The sequence below is a fragment of the Myotis yumanensis genome, unplaced genomic scaffold (genome assembly GCF_028538775.1).
Source record: "Myotis yumanensis isolate MYYU_CA2020_CCGP unplaced genomic scaffold, mMyoYum1.0.hap1 SCAF_16, whole genome shotgun sequence".
NCBI lineage: Eukaryota > Metazoa > Chordata > Mammalia > Chiroptera > Vespertilionidae > Myotis > Myotis yumanensis.
The window spans coordinates 34,425,966-34,442,315 of record NW_027223767.1 but is presented as its reverse complement, the minus strand read 5'-3'; the positions used below and the strand labels follow the sequence as shown (position 1 = coordinate 34,442,315).

General features: G+C 42.8%; 1 protein-coding gene across 2 annotated transcripts in view; it reads right to left on the bottom strand.

The window, feature by feature from the left end:
• The window catches only part of MAP3K3 (mitogen-activated protein kinase kinase kinase 3), a 62,067-nt gene extending 46,826 nt beyond the window's left edge, over positions 1–15,241 (bottom strand). For both annotated transcript variants that reach the window (XM_070395028.1, XM_070395029.1), the window contains exons 1-2: positions 14,832–15,241; positions 5,181–5,302 (exon numbers count right to left, since the gene is read on the bottom strand). In XM_070395028.1, the coding sequence (XP_070251129.1) occupies positions 5,181–5,302; positions 14,832–14,835 (126 nt within the window). In that variant the 5' untranslated portion in view covers positions 14,836–15,241. The remainder of the gene's footprint in view (positions 1–5,180; positions 5,303–14,831) is intronic.
• Between the last annotated feature and the right edge of the window lie 1,109 nt (positions 15,242–16,350).

The following is a 16,350-nucleotide window of genomic DNA, read 5'->3' as shown; positions in this document are numbered from 1 at the left end:
GACTATCGGAAAACACATATATAATTACATATTGTTTTTGTGATTAATCACTATGCTTTAATTATGTTCAATTTGTAACAATGAAATTGGGGGTCACCACAACATGAGGAACTGTATTAAAGGGTCGCAGCATTAGGAAGGTTGAGAACCACTGATCTAGAGGGTCAGACTGAGACCCTGGGCTTTGTTCAAGCCTCTACCTACCATTTTGATAAGATTTGAGAGAAATAAGAATCTGTGGAAATAAGAATTCTATATTTTCCTCCATTTGGGTTTTCAGAAATGAGTCTAGTTTCAGAAGTTTGCAAAGGGCCATCAGACAATAATAACAATTCAATAAAGGTAGAAAACCTTAACCCTTTAGGTTCCATGACAGTCTGCATAATTCTGGTTAGAAGCTTTCACTAGAGCTCATACCTACAATGCCAGGACATAACAGATGTGATGTAATCACTACTGCTTCATTAGTTTTAAATGTATAAAATGCTCTACGTTCTGTCCATGAACTTAAAACAGCTTGATGAGATAAACACAATGGGTATTTTCTCTGTATTTTAGGCAGAAATACTGAGGTTTATAAGGCTGTTAGACTTACAGTAAAATTATTGTGATCAGGAGTCAGAAGATCTGGGTTTGCTTCTTGGCTCTACTCAATAACTTTGCATAATCACTTTGTAAACTTTAAGGTACTACACACATGCTTATAGTTGTTATTACTGTTGTTAACTGTTGTTGTGGAAAGCTCTCTGTTAGTTGTAAAAGCCTATGTTAATGGATTATTAACACTCAATGGCTCTGACCAGTAATCTTTTTACTACACTAAGCTGTCAAGCTCACAGAAAAAGAGCACCTGTTGATTATAAAGCACTGTGAGTTGATGACTGCTAAAAGGATGTTGCATATCACTACCTGCAAGACTATCCATAGGCCCTAGCACACTTAGAATGTGCCATATGTCTAAGAATGTCCAGCCAGCTCCAATCAGGTTGCAGGCTTTCTGGGACCTAATGTTCAGAAGGAAAAGTACAAAGAACACAGATCCTACCTCCTAGCAAATAGTTCATAGCTGAGCACCTCATGGCCCATGTACTTCCATAGCTGCTCAGATGTTTAGTTGTTCCCTAAAGCATTTTCTTTTTCAATCAGTTACTTAGCTTATTTACTTAGAGAAGAGGATGACTGAAGCCCTGCCAAGCAGATATATTAAATTAGGTGGTCTAGTTCTTCCAGGCCTCAGCCTCCAAACAATTCTGTCAATGAACCCACAGCTCCTCTGGCTTTCCTTATTGTACCAAGCTTGAGCCCCATAAATCTGTGCCAATCTCAGCTCTGCCTTGCAGCCAGCACTGCCATTTTCACACTAAAGTGTTGTTTGCCTCTGCCAGTGCTCTCTCTCTCATGAAAAAACCTTTCCTGCTGGCCAAAATACTTAACTACTTTCAACTGGGCCTCTATCTTTAGTCCAATTTTGACATCTCTTAGCCATTTAAATTAGGTTTTGATCTTTCATTCCTTTCTTCTCCTAAGCATGGACCTTCTGGCAAAAGATCTGATAATGGAGAAAACTGTTTAGTTCCACCCCAGGCCCAAGTGAACAAAAACAAAAATAATAAAAAATGTGAATTCACTCTGTAAATTGTAAAATCCTATGTTAATAGATCATTAATGTCTCCAGACTCTTAGGTAGGGTCTTTTCATTACACTAAGCTGTAAACACCTCTCTCCCCTAAAAGTTCCCTCCACCTCCATTTCACTTCATCCTTCCTAAAAATGCATTCACTGAGACTTCCTCCCTCTTTCTGCTTTCAGGATTTTGCTGAAGAATATTTCTCCTGGACATTAGTTAAACATCTACTAGGCTTCCCAGGAGAGACCATTCTACAGCCTTGACTTTATTAAGGGAAAAAACTAACATTGCCTTTTTACCCAATATTAGCATAACACTTTGTGCTTCAATTAACATAACACCATGTTTGTTCCATAGCTTCTCAAGCTTATGACCTGTATGAAGAAATGAATGTGTCAATGAATCACTAAACATCTCCAAGCATGTACTGAATTTTTGCCCAGCAAATCAGTAGTCCCTTATCTATATATATATATAATAAGCCAGCGACTGTAATGGCCATAATGATCGATCACTATGACGCCCACTGTGGCCAGCGAATGGGCCAAATCAGGGGGTGGGGCCAGCTGGCCAACCTCGAGGCCCCTCCCCCCTGCCTGCCCGCCCCTGATTGAACTCTCTCACCCTGATCAAGAGCGGGCCTATGGCCAAATGCTCCCTCTCTTCCCCTGGGCCAGCCCCATCCTGATCAGCCCACCCCACCACAATAGGCCCACAGCCCCTCTCTCCCTGGCCGGCCTGCCCCTGATTGCACCCCCACCCCAATAGAGATTGGGGCTGGCTGGCCAACCTCCTACATCCCCTCCCCCCAGTTGGCCACGCCTTTGATGGGCCCCCACCACCCTGATCAGCCCACAGCCCCTCCTCCTGGCCGGCCCCACCCCAATAAGGGGAGGGGCTGGCCCACCAACCTCCTGCAGCCCCTTCCCCCACCTGGCTCCACCCCAGATTGGTCCCCCCACCACATCAGGGGCAGGGCCAGCTGGCCAACCACCCATGGCCCCTCCCCCAGGCCACTGGCCCCCTGATTGGCACCTCTTACCCCATTCGGGGGCAGGGCTGGCCCCACCCCCAATCAGCCCCCCAACCCCAGTCGGAAGCAGCCCCTTCCCCCAGCCAGCCAGTCCCTGATGGGTCCCGATGGGGGGGTGGGGGGGGGCAGGCCGGCCAGCCAACCTCTCACCATCTCTTCCTCCTGACAGGCCGAGCCCCGATCCGCCCGGATTGGGGCCAGGCTGGCTGGACCCCACTAATACACAAATTCGTGCACTGGGCCTCTAGTATAATATATAAAGTTGTGTTGTCCAAGATAATAGTCACATGTGGCTATTTACATTTTATATTATTAATATTAAATAAAATTTAAAATTCAGTTTCTCAGTTGCTCTTTAGCTATGTGTGGTAGTGGCTACTACACTGGACAGCACAAATGTAGAACATTTCTATCATTACTAAAATTTTATTGGACAACACTGATAGAGTCTGCTTACAAGTAATATTATTGTGAGGAATGGTGATGAGAAGCACCTAACATAGGTAACAAGTAACCAGTACTCCCTACAAATCCACAACTTGTCTGGGAAATGAACTCCGTACTCTTGCAGCACTAGTATCAGGTTCAAAAGAATATTTTAACTTTAACAGATAATTTGGTTCCTTACCAAAAATTTGTCGCACTGACCCCTGCACATAAGCTTGTTGTTATTGTGGGGCTGTTCACAAGGACTGAGCTACTGCTGTTGTGTTTTTTCTTTAAAAACAAAAAAACTTAGATTAATAGCTTGTATCCTCCTCTATGCAAGTGAAAAAGTTTGACGATATTCAAGTAAATTATGAATCCAAATAGCCAGTACCTCTTGCTAAGATTACTTCCTAACCAGTAGTCAATTTTTTTCACAGCCTTCTACCTTCATAACCACTGACTTCACTCCACTAACAGCTGTAGGCACAATAATCAGGACTTTTCTTATAATGGCTTTTAGCTCTAAGCAAAATCCCTAAAAGGTAAATACCTCTCAAGGATCAATCAGGGTCCACTCTACCCCCCCTCTTCCCAGCCTGGTCCCTTTGGGCTTTCTAACTCAAGAAAGCTTTTCCTTTTCACTTACGAACTGATATACAGGCTAATAGTCCAGTCTGGAGAAAGATCAGCTGACTAGAGCAGAGTTAGCAAGCATACTCCACATAGGAAGACAGGAAGGAAAGTGAGGTCATTAGGCTCAAGCCTGGGGGAGGGGACTCACTTCTGGTAAAATGCTCCTTCCAAAAGCAGCTCTGAATAGAAATGAATTATAGCAAGGGAGAACCCACACAATTAGACAGAATAACGTATGAAAATAATACAAGAATGGGCCCTATTCTGTTGTTCCCTTAGTTCCGTAAGGTAACCACAAAAATAAAAACAACTTTCTAAACTAATCCTTCTATTAAAATGAAACAAAAGGTACTTAGGGTCCCCAGTTTTACTAAAGGCATGAAATACTCTAGGAGGCCATATTTAGCAGACCTCGGACAGAAAAACTTCAAGGGTGTCATACTTTCTCTAGAAGCCAAGGGTACTTCTGAAGAACTGGTAGACAAGGTGCAAATGAGGAGAGAGGTTAGCTGATAATGAAGAGATCCACAAGGGAGGATGTCATGGACAAGTTTTCATCAAACACACCAAACACCACCATCTAATATAGTGCTAGATACCCACTAGGGAAGAAAGCTCCCCATCATTCATTCCTTTCTGCAGGCCAAAGTACCCAGGAAATAGGGAGGTAAATGACACTGCACAGAGAAGGTTCTCAGCACGTAAGTTTAAATGTTAACAAAAATAAAAACTGTTTTCCAAAAGAACCATACAACTCTCAATAAAATAGGTATTCTCAACTTTCTGAGTTAATAAAGGAAAACAACTGTAAACAACAATAAAATCACTCACTCATTATTACCTTTAGAATATATTATATGACATTTTATTAAATAAATTTCCCTTCGTAATTATATTTTATATAAGCTAATACTAAAATTAATTAGATTTTCCTGAGTATATACTGTAAAGTTGTCTTCTGAGTTAGGGATCATAAATCTGGATAAAATACTGGCCAAATAACCAGAAAAGTTATATAAATACTGTCCCCATAATAAATACAGGAATTATTCTCATTCTCTGTAAATGAAACACTATACATAAGGTTAGATGCACAAGGCTTTGGATTCCAGATCATAATTCTTTTCACAATCTTTTTTGTTTTTTAATATACTTTTGATTTCAGAGGAAGGGAAAGGGAAAGAGAGATAGGAGCATCAATGATGAGAGAGAATCATTGATGGTATGCTTCATGCACAACCCTACTAGGGATCGAGCCCACAACCCGGGTATGGGCCCTGACTGGGAATCGAACCATGACCTCCTGGTTCAAAGGTTGATGCTCAACCACTGAGCCAGGTTTCTTTTCACAATCTTTTAAGTGTTACTTAAAAGTATTTATCCTTGGCTTCTCAAATATTTCCTATTTGAAAACTCCTCCCCAACAAATTTTGTTAAGTCTGCCAGGGCCACACATACCTGCCTATTTGGATGACCCGTGTCTTTGTTCTTCATGGTCTCATATGCAGGCACCCGGGGACGTCGGCTCATCTGGAGGGCCACCAGATCCTTCATGATCGAGTTCAATGCCTCCTGTTCATCTACAATGAAAAAGAGCACATGGGTTAAGATACTTTAGTACAGACCAGCAAAGTACTTTCACAAATTGTATGACTAATTCTCAGGGAGTTCTTCCCAGGTAAAACGACAGGCTCTATTACTATAATTATATACATTTCTCTCTGAAATCTCTCTGAAAAGTAACTGAGGTCAGACTATGGCAGTTTGAATTTTAATGGATTTTTAACAGTTCTCTAATCAGATCGCAGGCAGCAACATTTACCAATTCACTGGGGGCAAAGGAGGTGCTCAAACAGAGCAATTCTTCCAATGTCACAGAAACTCAACCAGGAAAAACAGATGAAAAGTTGGAGAACTGAAGAACAACACGGCACAGTGTAGTAGGGTACTGAGTGAAAAGATGAATTCATGGAGAGCTGATTATGGAAGGAAGTTAATCACAGGCTTATTCTTCAAGTATCATATGTAGGAGAGCACATTTTAAAAGGTACCAAACAAGGATCTCAGGTAGTAGTTCTGAACAGAAGTTGTCTTACAAGCCTAGCCTTTGAATACCCTCCTCCCAACCTGTCACAAGTTTATAGGCCTTCTGCTTCCCATGGGAAGTCAAAGGCAGTTCTATTGTTTTTCTTCCCTAACTAACCAAGCAATGCATTGTTTCTTTTTTACTGGCATTACTTTTAAACCCCTTTTCTTGAAATAGCATAAAGTACTAGAGTTCTCATGTACTGAAGACAACTGGCCAAAATCCAAAATCCAAACCAGCCCAATTCCATGTTTTCCAAATTCTCCTTGTCCACTTCAATCGCATTTGAGAGTTGAAAATAAATAAATCTGTTGATCTGAAAAGGAACATGAGGGATGGAGTTGTTATACTTGCTTTGGTGACAAGTGAGTCACCTGGGGATTTGGGGCATACCTTAAAAGAATCAAGAACACCCAAATACAGTGTCTATCTTCTGCCCTTTATCACTGTCCCTTGGAAATATTCTAATACCCTATGGAAAGGAAAGAAGAGCATGAAGTATTGGAAGTAAAACTGCACTCTATGGCCCTCCCCTCTTCCTAGACCAAATGCTCAGGTGTCCTACATGACCTCAGAAAAGAAGGGTGCCCTTGAAGAAGTTTTTGTGTGCTCAGAACAGTACAATTAGATTTGAGGCCTTGGCTGGGTAGCTCAGTTGGTTAGTGTCATCCCAATACGCTAAATTCGAGGGTTTGATCCAGGTCAGAGCACATACAAGAATCAATCAACGAATGCATAAATAAATGGAACAACAAAAATGGATATTTCTCTCTCTCTCTCCCCAGCTTCTTCCTTTCTCCCTCTAAAATCAATAAATAAAAATAAAATTAAAAAAACTTGCAGGAAAAAACACAAGTAGCTTCCCATCTAATTCCACTTCAAAATATACATATTGCCGAAACCGGTTTGGCTCAGTGGATAGAGCATCGGCCTGCGGACTGAAAGGTCCCAGGTTCGATTCCGGTTAAGGGCATGTACATGGGTTGCGGGCACATCCCCAGTAGGAGATGTGCAGGAGGCGGCTGATCGATGTTTCTCTCTCATCGATGTTTCTAACTCTCTATCTCTCTCCCTTCCTCTCTGTAAAAAATCAATAAAATATATTTTAAAAAAAAACACACAAAAAAAACCAAAATATACATATTTACAAAAATATGCATGAGAGTGATACAACTGTACCAAAAGAATGAGGTAAATGGGATAAAGAATGAGGAAGTTGGTATTTACAGAAAGACATTTGGCAAAATTAAAACACATATATCCCATCAATTATCTCATTTTCTAACAACTTTCTATTTCTATAGGCTCCTTCAAACAAGGGAACTGCTTGGGTATTTGTTTATTTTGTATTTTAACCTCCCAATCAAGATTTAAAAACTAGAGAATAACATCTAGGCTAGGAAGTTTGGCGTATATATAGGCTTATACATTAAATTGGCTTATATATTATTAAAGATGTATGTATAAAATTGGGCCAACTGTAACAGTAAATTGTGATCAATATAAGGAGGATTATGACTAGGTAGGTGTTTTCATAGGGGCATCCAACAATATTTCTAGCAGCAGAATGCATGGAGTTTTCCGTATCAAGGTAACCACACTTAGAATTGAGAATTTCAGTTGTCTCAACTCAGATATTGAAACAAAATGGACGTAAATACACACACATGCTTTTTAAGTTAAATCCATGACAAACAGACTTTGTAAATCATTTTTAATTCTGTATACGATGATGCTATTATAAGAGCTGGTTTATCAGGTTGACAAATTCTGTTTCCAGGAAGCTAACCAATTCCTGGCATTACTTAATGGATAAACTTGCTTGGTAGTTCCAGTGTTGAGAATACACTAGACTCAAGAGCAGTGGTTCTCAACCTTCTTAATGCCACGACCCTTTAATACAGTTCCTCATGTTGTGGTGACCCCCAACCATAAAATTATTTTCGTTGCTACTTCATAACTGTAATTTTGCTACTGTTATGAATCGTAATGTAAATATCTGATATGCAGGATGTATTTTCATTGTTACAAATTGAACATTATTAAAGCATAGTGATTAATCACAAAAACAATATGTAATTATATACGTGTTTTCCGATGGTCTTAAGCGACCCCTGTGAAAGGGTTGTTCGACCCCCAAAGGGGTCGCGACCCACAGGTTGGCAACCCACAGGTTGAGAACCGCTGCTCTAGAGGGATGGTATGGCACTATCTCTTGAAATCCAGGACAACTGATACAAGTGAAACAGGATTATAGAATCTGATTATTTTTAAATATACATATACATATATATATATGTATATATATATTTCATTGATTTTTTACAGAGAGGAAGGGAGAGGGATAGAGAGTTAGAAACATCTATGAGAGAGAAACATGGATCAGCTGCCTCCTGCACACCTCCTACTGGGGATGTGCCCGCAACCAAGGTACATGCCCTTGACCAGAATCGAACCTGGGACCTTTCAGTCCGCAGGCCGACGCTCTATCCACTGAACCAAACCGGTTAGGGCTTAAGTATATATTTTTATTGATTTCAGAGAGGAAGGGAGAGGGAGAGGGAGAGGGAGAGGGAGAGGGAGAGGGAGAGGGAGAGGGAGAGGGGGAGAGGGAGAGAGAGAGAGAGAGAGAGAGAGAGAGAGAGAAACTTCAATGATGAGAGAGAATTTTTGATCGGCTGCCTCCTGCATGCCCCACAATGGGGATCGAAATTGCAACCTGGGCATGTGCCCCCACTGGGAATTGAACCATGACCTCCTGGTTCATAGGTCAATGCTCAACCACTGAGCCACTCTGGCCAGGAAGAATCTGATTTTGTGTCAAAAGTCAAATATATTGCTAGAGGCAGACAGGTTTTTAAAATGATACTTCAAACTGAGGGCATGGATAAAGACAGGAAGTAAATCAAGTGGCACTTTTAGGCATTTCTTCCTGGAGTGAGATTTTAACTGAATTATCACTCCAGTATGGAATTCCTTAAAAAATAAAAACAAACAAAACTTTTGAAAACAAATAGCTTTCTTAGAGTACAGCAGTCAATGAACTTTGGAGTCAGAAAGACCTGGGTTTAAGCAGGCCTTGAACAAATCACTTATTCACCCGAAACCTCAATTTCCTCATCTGTAAAATGGAGAACATAAAGTATCATTTCACAGAGCTTCTGTGAGAGTTAAAAGAAGAAGACAAACTTAAAAATTACCCCTCATGTTACCTAACACTTAGTAATGCTATAAAAAATGCTGGCTAGTATTATCATCAATGGAAAAAGGTCAATGGGAAAAACCTAAGGCCACTTAATCTACCCTAATATTTAATTTTATTCCTGAATTTTTATTAATAATAATCATTTACTGAGTATAATGGTTTGTGTGTAATGTAGTATACATTAATTTTGAAAGATACTTCAAGGCATTCAAACTCTAGGGATAAAAGAATAAACAACACACAAACACGAGGTTATACAAACAGAGCTTGAATCAGACAGTATACAAACTATGGTACATAAACACACGTGTAAAAAAATTTTTTTACAGTGTGAGTAGCAAGAGGTTGGACAGGTTTTTACATAATTATTAACAGAATAAAGATTCGTTCAGAAAAGCAAGCTGTTCCAGTTGTGAAGGAGAGTTTTAAAAAATGAACTGAGGTGGAGAAAGGACATAAAAGCAAGTGAGAGGTAGAGAGGAAGAAAGGAGACTGATCCTCAGTGCATTGTAATCCTTATAGAGGAGAGGAGGAAGAAGGTATGCTAGCAAAAAAAACCTTTAACAAGATTGGAAAAAACAAACAGTGACACCACAGAAGCCAAGAGCAAAGAAGGGTAGTGGCAGATATAAACTAGGCAGTTCCAATAGAGTAGTAGAGGCAGAAACAAATTTTAAAGGGAACCAAGAAGCTGGAGATTAAAAGAAAATTGGAAGTAGTGGAAGTCAACAATTAATTCATTTGTGAACTTAACATGTGAACAAGTTGAGGCAGGTAATAGTGTGCTATAACCTTGAAAAGATTTCCTGAGGATGGGATGATCTGACACACTTAAAAGCTACCAGGAAGCCGCAGAGAAGTTGATTCTAGAGATTAAGAGGTTAAGAATCTAGAGGGGAAGAGTATTCATAGAAAATAAAAAAGAAGGAATTTATGAAACAAGGCTTAAACAGTGGAAACTCTTAGGCAGTCTCAAGCAGACAGCTATACACAATTAGCCGCCAGCATATACTTCTCCAGATACCCTGACCTATATGATATGGGGGCTACCAGGCAACACACTCCTCTATTTTAGCTCCATCAGGAAGTGACTTCCAGACCCAGCTACTGCTTCCCTACCTAAAAGTTGGGTCTTAAGGCACTCCCATTTATGAATTCTCTTGGCTAAAAACACAGAAAAGTTTCTAGAAGAACCATGTCCTTTGGTAAACATTGTTGTCCTTTATGTCTGTTTACTATGTCAGACACACTCTTTTCCATATATACAAATCTCCAAAGTAATACTTATTTTTCTTCATTTAACTAATGATGTTATTTCTTCATCTTGTCAATGCTCTACCCTACTGTGCCAGATCATCTGATCACAATGCTCACCCAGGAGATCCTGAACTTCAGACTCTCTCTGAGTCAGATTTTATTATCTTATTCTACATATTTCACATATTCCCACTGCCTCCACCCTGTCCATACCTAGGCAAACATCATTTTATAGTTAAGTATAAGCAAAAACAGCCCAATCCTCAATTCACTATGAACTTTTTTCCTTCAAGGATGTGGTTGAACTTTTGCTAGATCTCAAAGTCAAATTCTGGTATTTATTTTTCTGTTTCTGGAATATAAGAGCCCTTTGTATTAGTTGGTGGTTCAAAATGTAAAGATATATATTACAAAGTAAGCCACTGCTTCCTCCTAAGAATCAATACTTCACCACTACATTTTATTTTAATGTTTAATGAAATTAACCTAAAGGTCTGACTATAGGATTATGTATGTCAATCCCAAAACTACAGTATTGATCTTTCCCCTTCCTGTGTACCTTTACAGTTTGACAAAGTACAACCTACAACACCTCATTACACTTGTTTATATGTTTCTGATTTACTGTGCCTAACCATAACTTCTTAAGGACATGATAAATTCAGGTGCAGGGCTTAACTCTTCATCTGACATATAAATGACAATAAATGGGCAAAGAATAAATGGATAGCTTATATACAACAAAGAAAATTGTTTCTTATCCTTTTATTCTCTAAGTGTTATTCACTTGGACAGATATTTACTTTTTACAAATGGCTAAAATTCTGTTTTAAAATCCAGCTGTCGTTTTTTTTTTAAATATGTGAAATCTAGCCCTAGCCAGTTTTGCTCAGTGGGTAGAGCATCGACCTGCGGACTGAAGGGTCCCGGGTTTAATTTCCGTCAAAGGCACAAGCCCAGGTTATGGGTTCAATTCCCAGTAGGGGGCGTGCAGGAGGCAGCCAATCAATGATTCTCCCTCATCACTGATATTTCTATCTCTCTCTCCCTCTCCCTTCCTCTCTGAAATCAATAAAAATATATTTAAAAAAATAAAATATCAGAAAATTAGTTGTAACACTGCCATATTGGTTTCTTATATCTCGATCCCAATTTCAAAGAAAACAGTTGCTAACTATTCAGAGTCTGCACAGGTGGTCAGATTCTAGCCAAACTGAATTGAGACTGGTCTAACTGGGAGTTTCCAAGTTGTCTATAAATCATATTGATTCTGACTTCAAACCAAGTTACCAAACCAGAACCACACCATCCTAATCCTAGACTTAGTTCATTAGTTTCCTGTAACATTTCCAAGTTGTTACATATTTTTCAGTAATACTTCCCACTAAGTTTCAGATTGCATTTATTTAAAAGTCCAAATAATGCCTGAATTAATCTCAGGCATTGTTAACAAAATTTGCCATTAAATTACTAAAACTAGGAGAGAATTCTAGCATGACCAAGAGAATATGACAAGTCAATCCCAATTTTTTAAAATAACTACATAGTATCAAAGCCAAAAAAAAGAATATTTCCTATTATTTACAGGGATAAGTATAGTTTCCACTAGAAATTTACTGGGGCTAACAGCCAATATAAAATCTGGCATTTTTATTAGCAACCGAAGTTGTCAAACAGACTTGAGTCTGGGTTTAGAACAGCTCAGGAAAATATGACTGTTGGCCAAAGAACCTGCAGGGACTCAAATTAGCTTTAGTCCTTTCCTCACTGGGCTCGAGTCTAATGAGTGTAATGAAAATATTAATAAGTCTATGTTTGTCTCATATCAACCCTTGAGTTTATTTAGAACTATAGCAACTAAAGCAAACCAAGAAGTCTGGGAATTTGAATTTTCAGCATTAATATTACCAAAATGGAAACTAGTATTTAAAAGAGAGGCAGTGTATGTGTGAGTGTGTATGTACCCTTACTGAGTCCTATACAAAGCAAATTAAAGAGCCAGGTTCTGGGAGAATTCAGTATTAGCTCTGCAAGTCAAGGTCATCTATAAAAAGGAAAGAGAACGGTACAAGGCTGAAGAAAGCCAGGCAGTGGTTCTTAAACCACCTTGCCTAATAATATACTGTAGCTACCAGGCAAGTTAATTCCCTCCTCACTGTTTTGGTTTCTTCATGTAAAACTGATACTGGGACGAATGAGAAGACACTGAGATCCTGGTCCTTTTTTCTTTTTAAAGTTAAAAAAAAATTTTTTTTCAATTACAGTTAACATTCAATATTATTTGATAATCATATACTTTACAAAGTGTTCCCTCCAATATTCCCCGCCTGGCACCATACAGTTATTACAATAATACTGACTATGCTTCCTATGCTGTACTTTACATCCCCATGACTATTTTGTAACTACCAATCCATACTTCTCAATCCCTTCACCTTCCTCCTTTTTGGGGGGGGTGTGGAGGGAGAGGGGGTGCCTCTAGACTCCATCTATATAGTTCCTTTCCTCCCCATCACTAGCCCTTCTATAGATCCACACACTTAAAATAAACTTTTGAAAATCGTTTGAAATGTGAAAACAGGCTGACAACTATTTTGTTATTGTTAATCTTCACCTGAGGATATTTTTCTCATTGATTTTTAGAGAGAGTGGAAGGGAGGGAGGGGGAAAGAGTGAGAGACACCTCTATTGGTTGCCTCCTGCATGAACCCTTATGGGGGCTGGGGTCAAACCTGCAACCCAGGTACATGCCCTGGACTGGGAATCGAATTGAGACCTTTTGATGTGCAGACTGATGTCCTAACCATTGAGCACACCAGCCAAAGCTGACATCTATTTTTATGTTAGACAATGAAAAGAAGCCAACACATCTGGGTACTCTAACTAGTTTAGCAGTTAAGAAAGTGGGGAGTAGGAGGTCTGCACACCCTCAAGTATTTCACACTCCCCTTTGGGACTTAAGACTGCTTCCAAAGACTTATTAGAAGACTATCACAAATATAGGTTCACAAATTAATTCAAAGACTTAATGCAATCATCAAGTCCCAGAACACAAGTTAAATATCTGAAGCCTAAGGAGGACAAGAAGAATTATGTGCTCCATTTACAGTAAATGTTCAATAAGTATTTGTTGAATTATGTATTTAAATACCAGGCCTTACTGGATTCCTTTTCTGCTTATTGTCACAGGAGACTTTCCCCAGAAGAGCAAGCTCTTCTGAAGTAAAGCATGGGAAGGAAACAGTAAGTCCTCAAGTGAGCAAACCCATTCCTTACAGTATGAGGGGCAGCCTGGAATAGAACAAGGCAATTCATTCAAAGTCAGAGTGTACAGATAGGCCACAAAAGAGTATCTGCCCAATGTGACACAGCATACACTTAACCTACGAAAATGACTTGACCTTGCTATAGGGCAAAGCAAAACATTAACGTTCCCTCTTCACATGGGGCACTTCACAGATGCAATGAATGGCTCTGCAAAAGATTCTTTCACTGAAGTTTACCCCTTGATTATTTAGGACCATACCAAAACTTTCAAAAACTTGTGATTGCACACAACAGTATTACAATAACTGGTCCAACAAGACAAGCAAAGTACATCTAAAATATTATTTGCTTCTTGATCTAGTCCAATAGTTCTGTGCTAAGTTACCCAAAAGGACGTGAAATATAATTCGGTTCAAATGCTGTGTGTGGAAGGCATTAAAAGCTCTTCTTTGATGACATCTTCACAACAGAAATTGCAAATATTGATAAAAAGGAAATAATTTCATAGCTTCTTTTTGTGCAGCTAATGCTTCTCTCAAAAGTTATGTAATTCCAGGGATATCGTAAGATAAAAACAATGATGCAAAACACTGCAACCGGATCTTTCAAAAAGTAGGACGTGAATTATAAAGTGGCAGCCCCCGACCAATTCCCAGCCTCCAGCAATCTGCGTGCAGCTAGCATTTCTCCGCCGCGCTGTTGATAACAGTGATTGCCGTTGTAATCACCTCCCAGCCTATCTCCCCATACGCCCTCCCCCCTGCGCTGGGGCGCGCACAGGGCTGGAGAGCAATCCCCGGGAACTCTCACAGACCGGCCTGTGCGAGCAAAGGGAAGGAAATGACACAGGCAGGAAAAAAAAGCAAATCAAGGAAAAGACACAACAGCAGCTGGGCCTGCACCAGCCTCCAGCCCGGGCCCCACACTGCGCTCTCGCTCCCCCGCCCTCGGGCTCGCGGTCCGGCTCGCCCGGGCCCGAGCGGGCTGCCCCGCCGAGCACGGGCCCCCATCCCGCCGCTGCTTCCTCGGGATGCGCCCGCCGCGCAGCCCGGAAGGAGGCTGCGGAGTGTGTTCCGCCAGCCGGGGCCGCCCGGGCGGGCCGGGGGAGCCAGAACCCCCGCCCCGGCCGCGGAGCCGCAAGCCGGGCGGGCGGGCTCCGGCGGTTCGCAGCCCCGGCCAGGCGGGCTGTCCATGCCTGTCAGGCGGCGGCCCTGGGTCCTCCTCCCCTCACTCATCCTGGGGCGGAGCGACGCGAAGTAGCGCGGGCACAGGCCGGGGCGGTGGCGATACTCACCCATGGTGGCGATGGCGGAGGCGGCTGGTCGGGCCCGAGTGTCACCTCCGCAGCCGGAGCTGCATGCCGGGGGCCCGGGCGGCGGGGACGGCAGCGGGCCTGGCTCCGGGCGGGGGGCGCGGGCTGCGCTCGGGGCCCCCGCCGCCTCCCCAGGCTCCGGCTCCGGCTCCGCCCGCGGCCGGGCGCTGTGGCATGGGCAGGGTGGCTCGCTACATCCCCGGCGCTCCTAGGCTCGGCCCAGCCCGGCCTCGGCTGCGCCGCTCGGCCCGCCCGCCTGCTAGCCCCTCAGTCCAGCAGTCGTTCCGTCCGGCCACCGTTCTCCACCTCAGGAACGCTCCGAAAAACAAACCGCTGGTCGCGCAGCTCGCCCCCTTGCCTGTCACTCACCCCAGCGCTCGCCAATCCCAGGCAGTCGCGGGACCTTCGTACCACCCCCACTCACTTCAACAGCCAATAACAAGGATGAAGTCACTGCCCCCACCCCCGCGGCCACCGCCCCCCCACCTCTCCCTTCCCAACACCCTCTCAGCCGCCAGCTAATCATCAGCACCACAACGAAGAACCGATCCCGCCTACTCTCGCAGGATGCCAATGGGCGAAGCCAAGGAGGTTTCCGAGGGCTATCTACCGCCTGCCAATCATCTAAACAGCACCCGGTTCACTCCGCTGCTAGCCAATCACGTAGACGGCTCTGATCACCCGCCTCTGCGCATCCCTCGCTGGCTCACCCTCCCTCTCTCCCCGGGAGGTGTCGTTTGCTCCAATCACAGCTCGTGCGTGAGGCTCCGCCCACATCCCCTCCTCGCGTCAGTCGCCCGAGGCTCCCGGGCGCGCGGGCTGGCACGGTTCCCTGTCGGCTACTTTCGGGCTGGAGTTTGGGAAAGCGGCTGGAGGCGTCCCCAGGCCTTCCGCCTTCCTCGCTCTCAGCGTTCCGGAGCCTAGTGCCCAGCCCCTTCTCCTTGTGCCCACACTGGGTGCGTAATAAGCGGGGAGGGTTCTGGCTCTAAGCGTTTCCCGGCGTGTGGCCACTTCTTCCACACGATCCCCTGACAAGTCCTCCAGTGCAGACACCACGCTTGCCTGGAGGGAGGGGCGGCCTCACACTGCCTGCCTTCTCTTGGCTCTCAGACCTCCGGGGCTGCACCCTCCGAGGAATGGGGTAGTGCTAGAATGCGGGTCCTCGGAAATCTGGGAGCTCCGCCGCTGGCCAGGGCTGAAACCAGTAAGTGGCAAAGCCAAATGGTTCTTTGGGGGGGACGGGGCGGGGGGGGAGGGAGAAGGGATACAAACTTTTCTGGTTATAAAAGCAATACAAGCTCTTTGTATTAATATTGGAAAAAGAAATCCCACCTCAGAGATCATTGTATCTTTCCCACCTAAATATACAACATTTGACAAAAATGGCTTCAGGTTGTTTTGTGGTGTGCTTACATTATAAGTGTTTTCCCCGTGCCACTGAATATTGTTCCAAAACAATTGTACTGGCCGCATATTTCAAAATAGAGATTGACCATAATTT